At 56.1% G+C, this 17,260-nt stretch overlaps 7 protein-coding genes across 7 annotated transcripts; 6 read left to right on the plus strand and 1 right to left on the minus strand.

Moving 5' to 3' along the window:
* Positions 1 to 1,785: 1,785 nt before the first annotated feature.
* Positions 1,786 to 3,222, plus strand: J7T55_008871 (uncharacterized protein; the record flags this gene model as incomplete). The annotated part of the gene is made up of 1 exon (XM_053139232.1): positions 1,786 to 3,222. One exon carries the CDS (start codon positions 1,786 to 1,788, stop codon positions 3,220 to 3,222), a length of 1,437 nt encoding a protein of 478 aa, XP_052998143.1.
* A 1,319-nt stretch (positions 3,223 to 4,541) lies between these two features.
* J7T55_008872 (uncharacterized protein) lies at positions 4,542 to 5,241 on the plus strand (the record flags this gene model as incomplete). Its single annotated transcript, XM_053139233.1, has 3 exons — positions 4,542 to 4,548; positions 4,599 to 4,780; positions 4,864 to 5,241. The coding sequence occupies 3 exons, from the start codon at positions 4,542 to 4,544 to the stop codon at positions 5,239 to 5,241; spliced, it is 567 nt and encodes a 188-aa protein (XP_052998144.1).
* Positions 5,242 to 5,962: 721 nt separating this feature from the next.
* J7T55_008873 (Short-chain dehydrogenase/reductase family 42E member 1) lies at positions 5,963 to 7,417 on the plus strand (the record flags this gene model as incomplete). Its single annotated transcript, XM_053139234.1, has 1 exon — positions 5,963 to 7,417. The coding sequence occupies one exon, from the start codon at positions 5,963 to 5,965 to the stop codon at positions 7,415 to 7,417; it is 1,455 nt and encodes a 484-aa protein (XP_052998145.1).
* A 278-nt stretch (positions 7,418 to 7,695) lies between these two features.
* On the plus strand, positions 7,696 to 9,020 carry J7T55_008874 (uncharacterized protein; the record flags this gene model as incomplete). Its single annotated transcript, XM_053139236.1, has 4 exons — positions 7,696 to 7,815; positions 8,233 to 8,378; positions 8,439 to 8,571; positions 8,853 to 9,020. 4 exons carry the CDS (start codon positions 7,696 to 7,698, stop codon positions 9,018 to 9,020), a joined length of 567 nt encoding a protein of 188 aa, XP_052998146.1.
* A 1,103-nt stretch (positions 9,021 to 10,123) lies between these two features.
* J7T55_008875 (pci domain-containing protein) lies at positions 10,124 to 10,861 on the plus strand (the record flags this gene model as incomplete). The annotated part of the gene is made up of 4 exons (XM_053139237.1): positions 10,124 to 10,226; positions 10,291 to 10,367; positions 10,427 to 10,504; positions 10,559 to 10,861. The coding sequence occupies 4 exons, from the start codon at positions 10,124 to 10,126 to the stop codon at positions 10,859 to 10,861; spliced, it is 561 nt and encodes a 186-aa protein (XP_052998147.1).
* A 1,777-nt stretch (positions 10,862 to 12,638) lies between these two features.
* J7T55_008876 (tubulin alpha chain) lies at positions 12,639 to 14,567 on the plus strand (the record flags this gene model as incomplete). Its single annotated transcript, XM_053139238.1, has 5 exons — positions 12,639 to 12,650; positions 13,024 to 13,082; positions 13,142 to 13,452; positions 13,533 to 14,036; positions 14,098 to 14,567. The coding sequence occupies 5 exons, from the start codon at positions 12,639 to 12,641 to the stop codon at positions 14,565 to 14,567; spliced, it is 1,356 nt and encodes a 451-aa protein (XP_052998148.1).
* A 502-nt stretch (positions 14,568 to 15,069) lies between these two features.
* J7T55_008877 (uncharacterized protein) lies at positions 15,070 to 16,934 on the minus strand (the record flags this gene model as incomplete). Its single annotated transcript, XM_053139239.1, has 3 exons — positions 15,070 to 15,315; positions 15,500 to 15,972; positions 16,073 to 16,934. 3 exons carry the CDS (start codon positions 16,932 to 16,934, stop codon positions 15,070 to 15,072), a joined length of 1,581 nt encoding a protein of 526 aa, XP_052998149.1.
* Positions 16,935 to 17,260: the final 326 nt, after the last annotated feature.

The following is a 17,260-nucleotide window of genomic DNA, read 5'->3' on the forward strand; positions in this document are numbered from 1 at the left end:
GGTGTGTTGACGCTGAGCCGCTCCAGCTGCCAGCGCATCAGCCTCGAAACCGTTACAGTTACCGTCGTGCGTATGGTAAACCTCCCGATCACTTCGCATTCCACCAGTACTGTGGCCAAGATGGCTCTGCCGAGCCTGCCGGCAAGCTGGAAAGCTGGAAAGCTCTCAACTCTAAGCTCCCGGGACAGCCTAGCCCCCCACGCAATGGACCCTTGATCTCACCCATATGTGCCTACCTAAGCATAACCTCATCTGTTAAGCCACATTTTATATGTCTTTGTTCCCCTGCCGTCCGTTTCACAGTCATGAAGACTGGCTCATACAACACCTTCTAACCCCAACCACTAATCCCGTTACGGGACAGCCGCAAACTTCACAAGCTAGAGCAAGTGGAGGGAACAGAGCCCAGGCCGGGCATCAGATCAGGTCGCATGAGAGTGGAAAGAGCAAGCGAGACTTTTTAGACAGGTAGACGATGTGCACAACCAAATCTGTGTCAAGGAGATTAATAAGGCTGTGTAAGGCGGCTATGGGTCATCAAATACATCGTATAATATTAAAAGGGCGGGCCTAATCCAATCTTTCATGCGAGCCATCACGGCAGCACGAGGGCACAAATTCTAGCCCTCTCAGCAAAGATGGCCCACGGCCAGCAGATATCTCCTGAACATCCTGCTGAGACTGAGTAAGACACACGTGTGCTCGACAGAGTTGGTCTTCTTCACAAGGAACAGGACTTAGACCCCTGTGGTTCAGCAGATGGTATTCTGGAAACGGATGCGCGCTGGGTGGGCAGCCAAAAATGGTATTTTGGGAGGGAGATGAAGTTGCAAGGATGGCCCCTCCCTCCATTCCCTGGTTGCTGTGGAAAGGCCCAGTGCTTGCAGCAGCGCGTCAACCGTGCCATCAGCCCTAGACACGTCAATCATCAGGGTCTCTTCGATTGGCTTCACCGAGCAGTCAAGTCAATAAACACCATCCATGAGGGTTTCAGGATGGGCCTGGCTTCAGCAGGCCGGCCGCGCTTGAGCCTTCCCCTTCCCCTTCCAGGAGGTCCGTAGAGCACCAAGTCGCAAACACGGCTGATTGAAGTCCGACACCAAGATTACCATTCAAGATTGCCATTCGACGCTTTTAATTTCTTTCATTCTATTCACCCTTCGACGACGGCCGACACCACCAGTGATCCCGTATACTCCCCAGCCCTACTTCTTTCATTGCTGTCTTTCTGAAAGCATCCTTAGCAACCTATGTCCCTTTCACATCATTCTTAACCTCGCTTGGTGGAACTCGAGCACAAGCCCGTTCGCTGCACCAGTGCAAGCCACCAGAACCCTTCCTGACGTTTGGCATAGCGGCCGGGGAGACCCTCCTGTTACACTCCGGTGAAGGGAAACCTTACGAGACAGACAACCCAAATACGACACATCTGCACAACAACAGCGCCTCTGCTGCGAGTTGCTCTGGCTTGTGTTCACAAATCAGGCAACTTCGGACTGATAGAAATGCCCCATTTCTTTTTCAACTCATCGAGGAGGCCCCATTCCTCGAGGAATCCTGCCTTTGCGATCCACCAGGACAACAAGGGTACGTCAGTGCTTCTGAAACATCCACACCTACATGCAGCCACGCAGGCCAAAGCGAGTGAGGCTCCACAGTCTGTCATTTGGCTCGGCACATTGCCCCTGATTTGTTTACTGCACGCCGAATTCCCTACTTCGAACTCTACACTTCCAGGGACCAGGGCCAGACACGACAGTGTCGTGTTAGAAAACCTTGTCCAAAATGAGGAAGCTCATGTTCTCCCCCAAGTCTGGCAAGCCCAAGAAGCTGACACGCCACGACAAAGAAACTCCAAGCCCGCCCAGGACAGCCGATTCCTCTATATCCAGACTATCCATCGATGAACCATTCAGATCGCCCAGACCAAGCCTAAGTTCTGCTTCCCCGGGGACTGCAAACTCCAGGGGCGCTGCCACCGATAGCCTGTTGACCCAGGAGTTGAAACCCCCACACAGCTCCCCTTCCGAACGTCGCCCGTCCTCAGCCCTGGCTCCTGACGTCTCCAACGGCACGCCCCGGAGGATGGCATCGATTCGGCCCGTCACAAGCTTCGACGACGGACCTCCACCCCCAGCCGACTCCTCCCTAGAGGCCTCACCTTCGCTTTCCAACGGTCGCTCAAACTCGGTGCTCTCAAGTTCTCCAAACAGCAACGCCAGTGCAATGTCACCTACAATGGAGAGAAGGCAACATGACCAGAATGGCACGTCAGACAGGATACCAGCCGGCCGCCTAAGGCCCAAGATATCAGCGCAATATTTGGCCAACGCAAGCCACGATGGAGGTCGACGCGCCATCTCTCCAAGACCAGTCGAGATACCACAGAGGGACAGCAGCATTGGAGGGGCTGAGCGGTCAGCAGCCAAGGCAAACGCGGATGGGCAAGACGAAGCCGGGTTTGACTCGGCAGTAGGCAAGGCTGCACTAGGAAAGACTGGCCGTGTCATGAACAAGCTTATATCTGAGAATGAGGCGCTGAAGCGAGACCTACGGATTGAGAAGCTCAACTCGGAGGAATCCAGACGGGAGGCCAAACTTCTCCAGGACAAAATGGAGAGGATGGTTGCGGACTATGAGAGCCGCCTGCTGGAGGCCAACGTCACCAAAACCCTGCTAGCCAGGAAAGAGCGTCAGGTCGAGGGCTTGCAGGGAGCTGTAGAACTCGAGAAGAAGCGAACAACCGATGCTCAGAGTAGAGAACGGACTTGGAAAGAAGAGATGGAGAAGATGCGAGACGAGACGACTAGGAAGGTCGAGGATGCCACAAGTCATGCAGCGCTGATGGAAGGCCGGTACAACGCCATCAGCAGCCACTGGAAAGATCAAGGGGAGGAGGTCAAGCGCGCTACAACGAAGATGGGCAAAGAGGTAGCCAGCCTGGTTGCTGAGAGGAAAAAGGATGATGAGAAGATCACGACCTTGAGGGATCTCTGCGACCAGCAGGACGGAAACATCAAGGACTTGCTGCAACAGAAGGATGCTCTCGCGCGACAGTTCGAAGCCTACAAGAAGGAGCAAGAGGCTCTGCTACAAAACATCAAGGCGAACGCGTCCAAGACCGAAGAGGACCAGCAACGTATGCTACTGGAGGCCAAGGAGACGCTCGACAAGCTGAAATGGGCGCTGAACATCAAGGAAAACGTCAAATGGGCCAAGTGAGCCCGGCCAAACGCTTCACATCCCTTGCCAACCTCGTGGGCTCGCTCGCAAACGACCTTCATCTATCGAGTCGACCCATCTTCTATACTCTACTTCACGACATTCCTGCTTGCTTTCTCTGCGATTTGGAGACGGAGATACCCATTGTTTCGAACGCTTGATCTCGGGAAATGTACCTTTCCCCTCTACGACAAGGGCAGATGTCCAGTCTTCGGTTTCCTTACTACCCAAACTCTCATTAATTCAACGGCCACGTGCAGAGGCAGAGAAGCCCCGCACAAAACCCAGTGGGCTCTTCGATTCTTCCCATCATCTTTCCACGGCATCATTTCGCAGCGGCGCATCAAGATTTGCCACATATCACGGTGTTTCAGGGAGTCGGGAGTGTCTTCTGGGTTGAACTTTCCCAATATAAAAAGACGCTCGCCCATCGAAGATCAAATGCACAATGAAGGGCCATCTTTCGATGATGTTATGACTTCACTTCCTGTATGTATAGATTCAAACTTGTCTCACAATGGGCACGAGACTTAATCACACTTCACACTCAAGGATAGAAATGGCATCAAAGGACACTACTATTGAAGAAAGAATTCACCATTACAGGTCTGACACAATCTTGGGCACTCTTTACCCAGTCGACCCTTAGGCCTGTCAATGCTCATTATTTGCTGAATGTGTGCAGTTGATCTCTGCCTGCCTCTTCGGCTCAAGGCCCAAGTTTCCTCTGTGTGCACCTGCTCGATACGTTAAGCTTCTGCCCCTTGTGATCAATCCTATTGTGTTGTTTTTATATGCCACTCTGTAGCGCAGTCCTTCCAATATCTGTATTGAAAATGCATTGTCCCGATTTCGATTCCTAGTATCATCTTCTGGTACTTCAGAATTCGCCAAAGACCAGGCTTCTTAATTTGTATTCTTGTTGGCAAGTGAAGCCTAGAAGGGATGAAAAATCATTGCAGTATTGTTCGCGCTTTCTCCCACCTATTGTCCTCTTTGTGCCCAAGGTTCATCTGGTATTATTCGCGCTCCAACAATATTCATTTCGATCGTGAAAGCAAATTCCAACCGCCTGATTGGCGAATTCCAAGGACGCGAATAATTGCTGTCTATTCACTTGATGGCACCTGCCACTGTCCAGCCTTTTAAATTCGCCCCCTGCACCTACTTCGTCTCTCCATTTCTGTTTCGTTTTTGATCCACAGGTGCTGACTTCCTCATGCTCAGCAGCTTCCTCTCACCTGCAACCAGTCATCCTTGCACACAGAAATCGAAACGGCCGGATCGTTTCCTCAACCTCTCTCTTTCTAACATCCTGAATGCTCGGTATGATTCCCGTTACTGCTAAGATGTCAACTGCTGACCAGTTTTGATAGAACGACCAGCATCTTCAACCAAAGAAGCCAACCAGCCCTTCCCATTTGGCCAGAGTCACGTGGGCAACATGGCTTTCGAACCATCCAATCACCGAACTGTTGAGTTCTACCTGTCAAGCCTCTGGTCCTGGCAGCCAGAGGGCCGCAATCGTATCCTTGAGAATTTGCAGGGTTGCGAGTTGGTAGGTGCTCCCCCATAAGACTGACATCCTAGGCCATGATGCAGAGGCTACAAGAGAAGTATAGTCTTGCTAACACAGCGTAGGAGAAGGCAGACTTTGCCTGGGACGACAAGCGCGATTGGCTTCGGGTCCAGTGCCTGGAGGCCGACAAGGACTACGTCCTGAAAGAATACTTCAAGGCTCAGGCGGAGATGGAGAGCGAGCTCAAGAAGAAGGACATGATCCAGGACGATGGCAGCCTGATCCCGAACGTCGAGAACGAACTCATCAAGACCTCGCGGCCCGCTTTGGCCGTACCAAACGAAACGATTGAGACTGACGCCCCTACCGAATCGCGCGATCGCAGGGAGGCTGTCAGGAGGATGGATTATTTTGGTGGTGGCTGTGGCTACAGACAAGGTCTTTACACGCGGAAGAAGCGTCAGGTGGACGACAGCGACGCTGCGGCTTACTTGTTCTGAATTTCGCTCAGGCAGAGCGACTTCATGGCTCCTGGTTGTGTCTCAATCGTCCTCTTGCACCACTTCTGATGAGTTCAAAGGAGCCATCATCTACAGCACGGTGGTCCGAGGTCGTCGCGCCGACGCAGCAAAGCACCACTCCTTACCAACAGTTGCGGTTGATTTATTCGGAATGACGCGTCGTTTCCTGCCGGTGGGCAGCAGGTTTTGGGGAAACCTGCGATGGATTGGACCCTTTCGATCGCAGAATAACAAGGTATCTAGCTAGTTCAAAAGCAACAAAGATTGCATCTTCGCAGATATCATCAAAATGAAATGTTCCCAGTTCACTGTTCCTGGCCATGAAAGAGAGAATGAACATCGAATTTGTGGCTGCCTTAGCTTGGACAATTCGGTGTAGTCGATTGAGCGTTCAGGGGTAGGCCTGTGTCACGGTAGTGACGATCACCTCCACATGGACCGTGGCTAGATTCTCAGACATCTGGCATTACGAACTTGCTCAGACGTTGCACTCAGTGAGATATTTCTGCCTGTGCTTTCTTCCCCTCTGCTGTCATTAGATAGAGTCGTGCACAGAGAGCACACTAGCTCGGACCGTCCGCTCGGCAACCCGTGTCTATTTGCGAGGTTATTTCCCCATGCACCTGGCAGCTCGTCTACATCCATCATCTTTACGGGCTCATCACGCGTCGATTCCAGGAGAACCACTATAACTCCCACCATGGGGCTCAATACGGCTTCGGCGGCAGCCGCCGCCGTCATTGCTCTGCTGTTCGTTTATCTGTACAGGGTGAATCGGGCCATGAAGAATGTACCAGAAGAGGCGCAGACATGGCGTGGCCGCCCGTGGACGGAGCAGGAGATCAAAGAGACATACGAGAGGATGAGCAGTCAGCCGATTGATTTTGCCAAAGTCCTGCCGCCGAAGTTGGACAGGAGGTACATTGTATGCGGCGGGTCAGGTCTGGTTGGGGGCAACATTGTTCTCAACCTCCTCTCTCGGGGCCAGCCCCCCTCATCTGTGCGCATCCTGGACTTTAGCAAGCCCTCTAGGTCCGACATGACCCACGGCCAGGTCGCCGCCGTCGACTACGTGAAGACGGACATTACGGATCCGGCCTCGGTCGAGGCAGCCTTCGCCAAGCCCTGGCCCAGCGACGTCGCGCGCCTCCCCCTGACCGTGTTCCACACCGTGGCGGCGATCCGCCCGGGCGAGCGCTCGCTGCTGCTCTGGGAGCGCACAAGCCGCGTCAACATCGACGGGACGAAGAACGTCCTCGCGGCCGCCAAGGCCGCCGGCGCGGACATCTTTGTCGCCACCTCGTCCGCGTCGGTGTCGCTGCGCCCCGCGCGCTTCCTCATCCCGCCGTGGCGGTCCCAGCCGCACGGGTACTACCAGGTCTGCGACGAGCGCGACTTCGACAAGCCGCTCAGGCCGCACGGGGAATTCTTCTCCAACTACGCGTACTCCAAGGCCGTCGCCGAGCGGGAAGTTTGCGCCGCCCTGGAGCCGGGGTTCCGGACGGGTTGCATCCGGCCGGGGAACGGCATCTACGGCCAGCCCACGGACGTGATCTGCGGCAGCATGCTGAGACAGCAGAAGGTGGCCAGCTTCACGCCCCACATCATCCAGATGCAGGTGAGCGGGTGGAACGTGTCGCTCGCGCACCTGGCCTTCGAGGCGGCCCTGGCGGCGGAGGAGCGCTCGCCCCTGCCCAAGTGCGCGGGCCGGCCGTACGTCGTCACGGACACCGGGCGGGCGATACAGTGGACCGACTTCTTCCGCGCCGCGCGGCAGCTGGCCGTCACGCCCATGGAGGTCACGACGCTCGCGCCCCTGCCGCTCTACCTGATCGCGCACCTGGTCGAAGGCTGGTCCCTCCTGCTGGCGAGGGCGCCGTTTCTCACGAGGCTGGGTCTACGCGAGCCCAAGGGCCCGGCGAGGGATCTGCAGCCGTCGATCTTCACGCCTGCCGCCTTCATCATGGTGGTGGACGAGCAGGCGAGGAAGACGGTCGAGGACGGGGGGCTTGGATACAAGGGGCTCTGCACCACCCTCGAGGGCGTTTGTGACCAGATCTGGCGGTGGAATCAAGAGCATGAGAGCGAGGCAGGTGACGTTGCAAGAAAGAGCATCCTAGAAGCTGACATTGTGGAGACACACGTTGCTGCTTAGGAAGCTGTGGTGAGATGGGCGACGTATGCTGTGGAGTAGAAAATGCGGCAACGTATACGTAGACGGCAAGGCTATCTCGTCCGAGGCCAACGCTGAGCATCGCATTGATATATACATGGGAATGTAGACTTGCTACTGTGCATATGTCAATTCTTGCTGGAACGTAACTACAAATGAAGGTTGGTTTTTTTTTTTTACAACCAAACAAATGGTGCCATGCAATCACCCGAGTTTGGTTCACCCTGCGCAACCAGCTTCGTAACCGCACTCTGACATGAATGTGGAAACGTCATGTCGCAGAAAGATCGTCTCTAGTCTCGCTCACCACCCTGTCCACCTCCGAGCAGTCGGACAACGGCCGAGCGGACTGGAGGCCTTTGGCAGGAATCTGTGGTAAAGTGAGTAGAGCAAAACACGTCGGAGGGAACTTAGTGTCGGGGATATGATCTTATCAAAAGAGTATCGAGCTATATTATCCGGAATCTCGTGGCCGCTTGCTGGTCGGCTAGGCGCTACAGTATATCGTAAACATGCGTCTTCGGATGGTGACGTCTTTTGTGTGGCCCAGTCAGTACGAGACAGAGGCGCAGGCGTGCAAGTCACTTATAGAGGCGGCGATGCCGCAAGGATGGGGCCATTGCAAGCAGACCACGGCCGTTGCTACGCCGGTTGAGTCGGTCTCTGTGCAACGGTTGGGTTGCAACAGCACGGCTCGGTTGGGGGCGCTTTGAGAGAAGAAATGGAGCCAGTATTGCCGTATTGTAGATCGCGGATCGCCGGACCATGTTGGCGCGTGCTAACGATTTGGCTAGTAGGGCAATGGCATGGCGGATGAGAGCTCCAAGGAGCTGGTGAACCGAGCAGAGAGAGCTTCTCGGGAGGTTGCCGGGTTCCAGGAGCCAGCAGCCAGGTGTGCAGTGGGCGGCCCCTCCACGCGGACTCTCCACCGGTGTGCAGCAGTGTAAGTACAAGGTACACGGTATCGGTGGGTGTACGTACCCACACATGCTAACTTTATTAGCGTGGTGTCCCGGACGACACCCGCTGCAACGCAGATATGTTCCCTGTCTGTATGTACAGTAGTAGCACCTGCACTGGCTCCTGCTTGCCTGTCCATCATCTACCCGTCTGCTGTCTTGGAGCTGCTCAACATGGTAAGCCGGCTGGCCATCTTGTGATAGCTACACAGCACAGCATGTTGCATAATCATATGCATAAATGGGTTGCACAGACAAGCCCACACATACACGGCAATGCACAAGAAATGTGCAACGGCCAAGCCAAGCATGCCTCAAGACAGCCAGGCCGGACAGGGAGCGCCGGGCATTGGGCGACAGTGAGTGGTGTCTGTTGGAAACGACCTGAGACGCTGCAGCAGGTGCCCAGGCGAGGCGATAAGAGGGAAAAAAAGCTCCCTAAATTGGACCATGAGTAGGCCCCTGTTCCATGTCAAGCCCATGTGCCGCCGCCCTTTGCCCTTTTCTGCCCAAAGGAGACTGAGGAGCCACATGCGATGGCGACTCTCGGTGATTACGACTCCATCCAGACCAATCCGACCGAGTCGTCGGGGACGGCGCCAGCAGAGCGAGCACGTCGACAATAAAAAACACAACAAGAGTAGTGAAATTGGCCTGTCTGGCCTTGACAAGGGCCATGGCATTTGCCTGGGCCCCCAGCAGACTGGTAGAGTGCAGTCAGTGTAAAAGACAGGTAGACCGAGCCGGGATTTCTATGTGAAACAATTGTAGAGTTCCATTCCAGTTATCGGCTATGCCTGGGATATATACAATACACACACACATACACATGCCTGGGGAAAATTGAGTCGATGAGACCAGCCTCCCGAAATTGTTCACATGCTCCCCAACAGACAGACAGACAGGCAGGCAATCAATAGAATACGATACAAGCTTGTCAGGCACGTCCCAGTGGCCATCAGGCAATCGTGATCGGCTGAAACGGCAGGGAAGGGGGCAAAGTTCGAGCGAGGGAGAAAGAGGAGGAAACTCAGAGGAGGGAACGGACGCAACAGAAAAACCCACTTGGCAGTGACGGCCTCCACTGAAAAACCACGCGCCGAGCAGGAGCGAGTCCCGCAAGCTGCCCGATGCTCTGTCGCAAGCAGTCACAGGTACCTAGGGTGGCCTCTACTGTGGTAGGTGCAGCCAATGATGGAGCTCAATTCTTCTCTCCAGATTCGCCCTGAACCGGGCTAGACCGAAAGTCCGGAGTTTGCACCACCTGCACCACCAGAGCCGCCCATCCCTGCTCCTTTTCCTGCAGGTCTCATCGACGAGCTGCCAGCCACCCCTGTCTATCGTGACTGTTCTCCCCCCGGCCCCCCTGCTTTTCTCTCGGCTGCCCGCCTCCTCTGAATTTCAAAGTTGCCTCGAGAGGTGTGGTACGACTGACTGCCCCCGGGCGATAAAAGCCGCTTGCAAGAGAGAGTACCTTACCAACGCACCTTCTCTCTTAAAACACCTGCTCGCCCTCTGTTGTTCCCTTTGGACCTCGTCACGAGAGACCTCACTTCTACCGTTTCTCCAACTGCTTCTACTACCTCGCACAGTAGATCGGTCCGTATCCATACCAACAACAGCCGACTCACACCCTCCGGCCTCACTCAGTACAATTACCGGTCCATCCGCCCGTGTATCTGCCGACACCAGCTCGACAACCAACAACAACAACAACAATTGTTTCAGGATGCGTTCTTTCATCGTCGCCTCCGCGCTCTCCGCGCTTCTCGTCTCCGCCCAGAACTCTACCTTCTCGATTGATCCCACCGAGGTCACTGCCACTCTCAGAGGTACGCATATTCCTGTGCCACTCCCTCCCCTCACCGTCGTTGACATCAATTGACCCTCCAATAGCCCAGTGGTGCTCGGCCCAGACCTCGACATGCAACACTCTCTGCGATTCCAACCCCAATGACAACTCGTGCGAAGTTGTAAGTTCAACCCAACGGCATCTTTGCTACCCGCGAAACCAGCTAACAGGAGCATACAGGATTCTCTCGACTTCAGCTGCACCTGCCAAAATGGAAGCGCCCCTGGCCTGCAGTACTACACCCAGACTATTGATACTGTAAGCCCTCTCTCGGCCCATTTCTTGCACCGTCTGCTAACCTCTGCGCTACAGTTTGTCTGCCAGCAGGCGTTCACGGACTGCAACGAGGCCAATGTTGGCAATGCCAAGGGACAGGAGAACTGCACCACCAGCATCCAGGACCACTGCGGTACTCTAGACCCCGCCGACTACTCCGCGACTCCCTCCTCGACCGGTTCATCCACGGCTTCCGCTACCTCGGGCTCTTCTAGCTCCACTGCCTCGTCGGGTAGCGCTTCCAGCTCGTCCTCGCAGGCTGCTGCCCCCACCAACATCCAGCACCTGGGTACCGGTGCCCTTGCTGCTGGTATGGGTGTCCTCGCCTACCTGCTGTAGTAGAGTGGTAGCAACGGACATTGTCCGCCTGTGGCCGGCCGCAACCGCGTTGCGCTGGACACCTCCCTTCTCTGCTTCTTGTACCGAATTTCAGCCAGCCATGCATCTTTACTACGACTAGCCACCTTCATACCTCGGTGGTCTTAATATTACGAGAAGACGACGGATACCTGCTTTGTTTTTTTCACGATGGACTTGCACAGCCGATGATTTGATCGTGCGGAGGCGGCCTATCAGGGGGAGGAGGAGGAGTGTGTGTGGAAGCTGAACGTTTTGCTATTTTCGAGGAGGAGTGGATGAGAGACAACACACTGCTACGAATACGAGCAACCATCCCGGAAGGGGCTCATCTCGAGGCCAAAACTCACCGTCCCATTTCTGCTCAGTGACTGTTCGCCGTTTGATTGAAGCTGCAACGACACTCCCAGAACCTAACACATGAGGGAGCTCTACGTGCCATTAGACGTGGAGATGCTCAGGGCGGGAGCATCCGGGAGGGACCGGGAAATGGAAGTGTCCTGGCGAGGAGAGTACTCGACTGTGCCATCTTCAAGCGGAAGATGAGCTTGGTGATGCTCTGGAGGGCCGCCAGACCTGGGCGGCTGGCGGTGAGAATCGAGGCTCTAGGTTTGGTACGCCGTGAAGGCCAAGGAGATCAACAGTGGTCCGCTCTCTTGGCCTTTAGAGGACCTGTTCGCGACGTACTGCCCTGACCTGGAAGCCCGAGTGATAAAAGCGGTACACAGCATTTCTGACCTTAGCTAGTGAGACCAACAACCCGCCGCCACCCGGCCGCGCTATGAGGCTCAACAGCGTGTCACGTCCCTGGCTACGGTGAACGCGAACAAGTCAAACATCGCACAAGCCTTTCAGCGACCGCCCGCAGACAAACAGACAAAGGAATGAGTGTGGCCCACGTCGGTGGCTGGTGTGATGAGGCTGTCGCTCGAGGCGTAGTCGCATATCGGGCTTCTCTCCCTGCTGCTCTGGACTTGTCGTCAATTGTCACGGAGTGATTTAGAACATGACTTCAAATGCTCGGCAACTCATCCGGGCTCGATGCTGATGATTGGCTCTCGATGTCGAGTCATATGAAGCCCGAGCTTGGGGCTCTGTGAGCGGGTGGCTATACTGGCTTGACTGATGAACAGATGAGTCTTCGTTGTTTTCGTCGTCGTTGTCAAACGGCCACTGACAAATAACAATGAGGTCTTAGGCACTAGCATCTAAGTGGCTGATATAACAAATCCTCCTAGTAATACTTGGTCTCTGACATATTGATCAATGCGTACAGAATAGTCCTCCAATGATGAGCGTGATCGCAGTGCCTGAAACTGAGAGTGCCGCCAAGACCAGTGGGCGGCGGGAAGCCAGGCGGTGAGAGTGTGAAAGTGTGAGAGAGGCGTTGCTGGTCGAGTGATCGCTCACTTGCTGGTGAGCTCGGTGCTCAGGTGGACACATGGTTTGCAATCAACAAGACACGGTTGACGCGCCCCACCCGCAGCTGCACAGCTGCATGCACAGCTGCGCTCTGCCCCTCCTTTCCCCTTGGGAAAACACCAGGTGGGCCTGGTTCGACCAACCATCCCACGTACCCTCCACCCCCCCCCTGGCTGCCATCTCAACCTCTCCCGCCCACAACCTTCACTCAGCTTGGGACACTGCTTCGTTGCACCTCGCAAACTCCAGGCCAGGAAGCATCTTGCCCAGCTTGCTCTCTCTCTCGCGCGTCGCGCAGACACATCGATTGCACCAGAATACCCCCTAGACATCAAACATGCACGGAGAGGTGAGTTATTCTGGGCGCTGAGCCAGTCCCGATTGAGTTCAATTGAACCCCTATTTCCACACGTGGAGCGAACCTCGGTGAAGGTCTGTCGCAACCCAACGCAACGACCACCGGCGTCCGTCACGAACCTTTTCTCATCTCGCTCAATCGGCCATCCACGGCTTGGACGTTGCCACTGCCTAATGGAGACCTGTCTCGCCTTTGACGGCCGACTCCTGTCACTGCGACTAGCTGTCTAGTGGTTGGATGCCCCTATTCATCGCCGGCAACGCTACGACGTCCTCGCCCGTTCACCAGTTCCATCTCAACACACCATGCACGCGAATACGCGGGAGACCTGTCTCGATGTGTGAGACTGACCCTCTTGCCACAGGTTCTTCACCTCCACCTTGGCCAGGCTGGTACTCAGCTGGGTAACAGTGCTTGGGAGCTGTGAGTAGTACACCGCCGATCTGTCTGTGCACCGGCTCGTAGCTAACCTGTCCCTTCAGCTACCTCCTCGAGCACGGCCTTGGTCAAGATGGTCGTCCTGACCCCAACCTCAAGGATGTCCCCTCCGAAGGCTCCTACGAGACCTTCTTCACTGAGACCAGCAATGGCAAATATGTGCCCCGATCCCTCTTCGTCGACCTCGACCCCTCCCCCATTGACGAGATCCGCACTGGTGGCTATCGCTCTCTCTTCCACCCGGAGCTTCTGATCAGCGGCAAGGAGGATGCTGCCAACAACTACGCCCGTGGGCACTACACCATTGGAAAGGAGATGGTCGACAATGTCATTGACCGCATTCGACGTGTTGCTGGTGAGTAGCTTCCTGGGGGGTCCAACAGACCCATCCCGAGCCGAGTCGCCAAGGCGTGGTGGCTTACAACAGCACAACAGACAACTGCAGCTCTCTGCAAGGTTTCTTGGTCTTCCACTCCTTTGGTGGTGGCACTGGCTCCGGTTTTGGCGCCCTCCTCCTCGAGCGCCTGTCCACCGAGTACGGCAAGAAGTGCAAGCTGGAGTTCGCGGTCTACCCTGCCCCTCGCGTGTCCACCGCTGTCGTTGAGCCTTACAACGCCGTGCTCTCAACCCACAGCACGATCGAGAACTCCGACTGCACCTTCCTCGTCGACAATGAGGCCGTCTACGACATCTGCCGTCGCAACTTGGACATATCTCGCCCAAGCTACGAGCATCTCAACCGCCTGATTGCCCAGGTCGTCAGCTCCATCACTTCCTCTCTCCGCTTCGATGGTGCGCTCAACGTCGATTTGAACGAGTTCCAGACCAACTTGGTCCCGTACCCTCGTATTCACTATCCCCTGATCAGCTACGCTCCGGTCATTTCTGCCCAAAAGAGCTCCCACGAGAGCTTCAAGACTTCCGACCTTACTTTCCAATGTATGTTACCTCGGGCGAAGCACCCAGTTCCGGTATACGTTGACTGACGCTCTCCCCACAGGCTTCGAGCCCAACAACCAGATGGTTGTCTGCGACCCCCGAAATGGCAAGTACATGGCCGTTGCGCTGCTCTACCGCGGAGACGTGGTCCCCCGCGACTGCAACGCTGCCGTCGCGGCCCTCAAGGCCAAGTCCTCGTTCAACCTTGTCGAGTGGTGCCCCACTGGCTTCAAGATCGGCATCAACTACCAGAAGCCCGTTACGGTCCCGGCTACCGATGGTGGTCTGGCTACCGTCGACCGGTCCGTGTCTATGCTGTCCAACACCACTGCAATTGCGGAGGCTTGGTCTCGCCTGGACCACAAGTTCGATCTCATGTACAGCAAGCGCGCCTTCGTCCACTGGTACGTCGGCGAGGGTATGGAGGAAGGCGAGTTCAGCGAGGCCCGCGAGGATCTTGCTGCTCTCGAGAAGGATTACGAAGAGGTCGCTGCCGACTCATTCGAGCCTGAGGAGGATGTTGAGTACTAGGCGATGCTTCCTGTCTATGGACAGATTTTGCAGCGGAGTTGATTGTTTAGAGAAACCTACGGGATACCACCTTTGTTGTAGTTGACAGGAAAAGAAGCTCGGGGAGATCTTAATCTGCGTGATGCAGGAACTCGATTTTGATTCTTTCAGAATACCACTGACACTGTGGTGACCCCTGGGAAGAGCGGAATTTGTTGTAGTGGTATTCAGAAATTGGAGTGAAACGAAGTTACGAAGTATTTCTTTGATCTCGTTCATCATCAAAGCATTTCTGCCAACGTAATAATTGTAAAAGATGCCAACGCAAGCAAAAGTCCAATAGTCTAGGTGCCGCTTAAGGTTTTTGAGAGCACCACTTCTCCAAGAATTGAGTGAAGCAAGGCAGGTATGCTGCAAAGGCTGTGATCTCCTGTAGACGCGTACACCCTTCACACACACAAACACCCATTTTATTGCCCCCTCCAAGCAGCATGGGGTCTTCTTCCATTAACGCAGGCCGGCATCACCTGGCGCCGGCCAGGTACATGAGCGTCGAGACGCTCGGGGACCTGGAGCGCTCGCGCTTGGTCTTCTTCACGACGACCAGGTTGTCGCCCGACTTGTGGCGGTGGTGGTGGTGCCCCCGGTCCTCGATCGCGAGCGTCGTCGTCACCTTCTCGCGCCCGTCGCGGATCACCTTGGTCAGCGACCAGAGCTCCTTCTGCTCCTCTGGCGGCACCCAGCGCTTGATAACCACGTAGTCTGGGTTCTGTTTCGCGGCGGGTGTCAGCTTCGTTGTCCAAGTATATAACATCGGAGAAGGATGCCGAGATGAAGGTGTGGCAATGATACCCCGTGGGATGGCATTCTTGGAACATCCTCTTGGAAATACCTCTAGGGACTTTGGGATGAACAGGGGAGGGGGAGGGGGGCAAGGAGTGCCAACAACATACCGAGTCGAGCTCAAAGTCGATTCCTTTGACCTTCAAGCACTCCAAGCTGAGATGCCGCCTGGCCATCCTCGTGTACGTCGTCTTAGTCGTTGTCATCTGCGTGGACATCTGCGGTGGCCGTGGCATCATCGGCGGCGGCGGCGGCGGCCCCGGGAATGGCCGTGGTGGAAAGGCCCATCCCTGGTTGATCTTCTTCTTCTCGAGGATGGCCCTGATCTGGTCCTCGGGCAGGCCCGACGCCCGCAGCTGGCTCACCAGCCGGTTCGCATACTCGCGCTCGGCTTCCTCCTTCTCGCGCTTCTCCTTCGCCGCCTTCTCGGCCTCCCTGGCCTTCCACCGCTCTACCGCGGCGGCCTCGTCCTTTTCTTTCTGCTTCTTTTCCTCCTCGGCCTTCCGTTGCTCTGCGATCATTTTGGCCTCTATCTCTTTGCGGATTCTTTTCTCGTCGGCCTCTTGTTCTTCCATCATTTTGACTAATTGTGTGTGAGCGAGCGTTCCCGAAACGGTCGTGTGGCGTATGACTGCAGCTCGCCATCGGCTGTCGTCGTTAGGGGGGCTTGATAAGCGACTTACTCCTGTCCAGTTCTTCCTTCGCCACTCTGAGCTCAGCCTGGGTCCTCGCCTCCCTCATCTTCTCCATCGCCTCCTTCTCCCGCTGCTGCTGCGCCTTCAGGTCCTGCAGCTCCTTCTTGGAGCGCTGCAGCTCGTACGACTCGTAGTCGGCGGCGCGGCGCTCCCGCTCCGCCTTCTCCCTGGCCTCGCGCGCCTCGCGGGAGCGCAGGTCCTCCAGCTCGTACTTGGACTTGCGCAGCTCCCACCTCTCGGCGTCCTCGGCGCGCTGCGCGTCCCGCTCCTCCTTGACCCGCAGGTCGTCCAGCTCGCGCTTCAGGCGCGCGAGCTCGTACCGCTCGGCGTCGGTGTGCGCGGCGGACGACGACGACAGCCGCAGGGCCTCGAGCTGCCGCCGGTGCTCCTCCAGCTTGCGCTCCAGCTCGTACCGCTCGACCGTCATGTAGGCGTCCGACCCGCCGCGCGAGTGCGAGTGCGAGCTCCTGATCGAGACGTGCGAGTGCGAGCGGCCCCGGCCCCGGTGGTGGTGGTGGCTGCTGAGGCTGCTGTCGTCGTCCGACGAGTGCCGGTCGTTGGAGTTGTACTGCTTGATGATCACGGGCTGCTGCTGCTGGGGCGGCATGACCACCGCGGGCGGGCTCATGGTCGTGGGAGGGCTCCGCCGCTCCCGCGAGCGTTCGCGCACCCGGGTGATAGCCATGGTCCGCTCTGTTACCCCTGGGTTGAGGAAATCTACCCCGTGGGGATAGCCCCGGCTGCGAGGCCGGTCTGGCCGTGCTTGAACATAGTGTACAGGTGCCGGGGAGGGGTCGCGGCCCCTGTAACGGCGGTACTCGTACTCGTCCTCGTCCGAGTAATAACTCATCGTAGTTACTGTAGGTTCGGGCTATGGCTCTCGCTTGAGATATCCAGTTATCTGTGGGGAGTGGGTGTGTAGGCCTGTTTTTGCGGTCCCAAGCTTTCTCCGCGGCCTCGGGGAACGGTCTCGATATACAGTGACGGTATAATAAAGTCTGGGAAAGGGCTATGCGCTGACAAATAAGCCCCTAGAAGCAACAAAGTGTTGGTCGAAGAATATATGAGAAGGAGAAAGGTGAACCGCGCCGCACACGAGGCGGGGGCCGTAAGCATTTATTGCTCCCGGCTGACTGGGACTAGGGAGTGGCCATTTCACAGCAGGACCAACGAGAC

The sequence above is a fragment of the Diaporthe amygdali genome (assembly GCF_026229845.1).
Source record: "Diaporthe amygdali strain CAA958 chromosome Unknown NODE_4_length_2575358_cov_65_588622, whole genome shotgun sequence".
Lineage (NCBI taxonomy): Eukaryota > Fungi > Ascomycota > Sordariomycetes > Diaporthales > Diaporthaceae > Diaporthe > Diaporthe amygdali.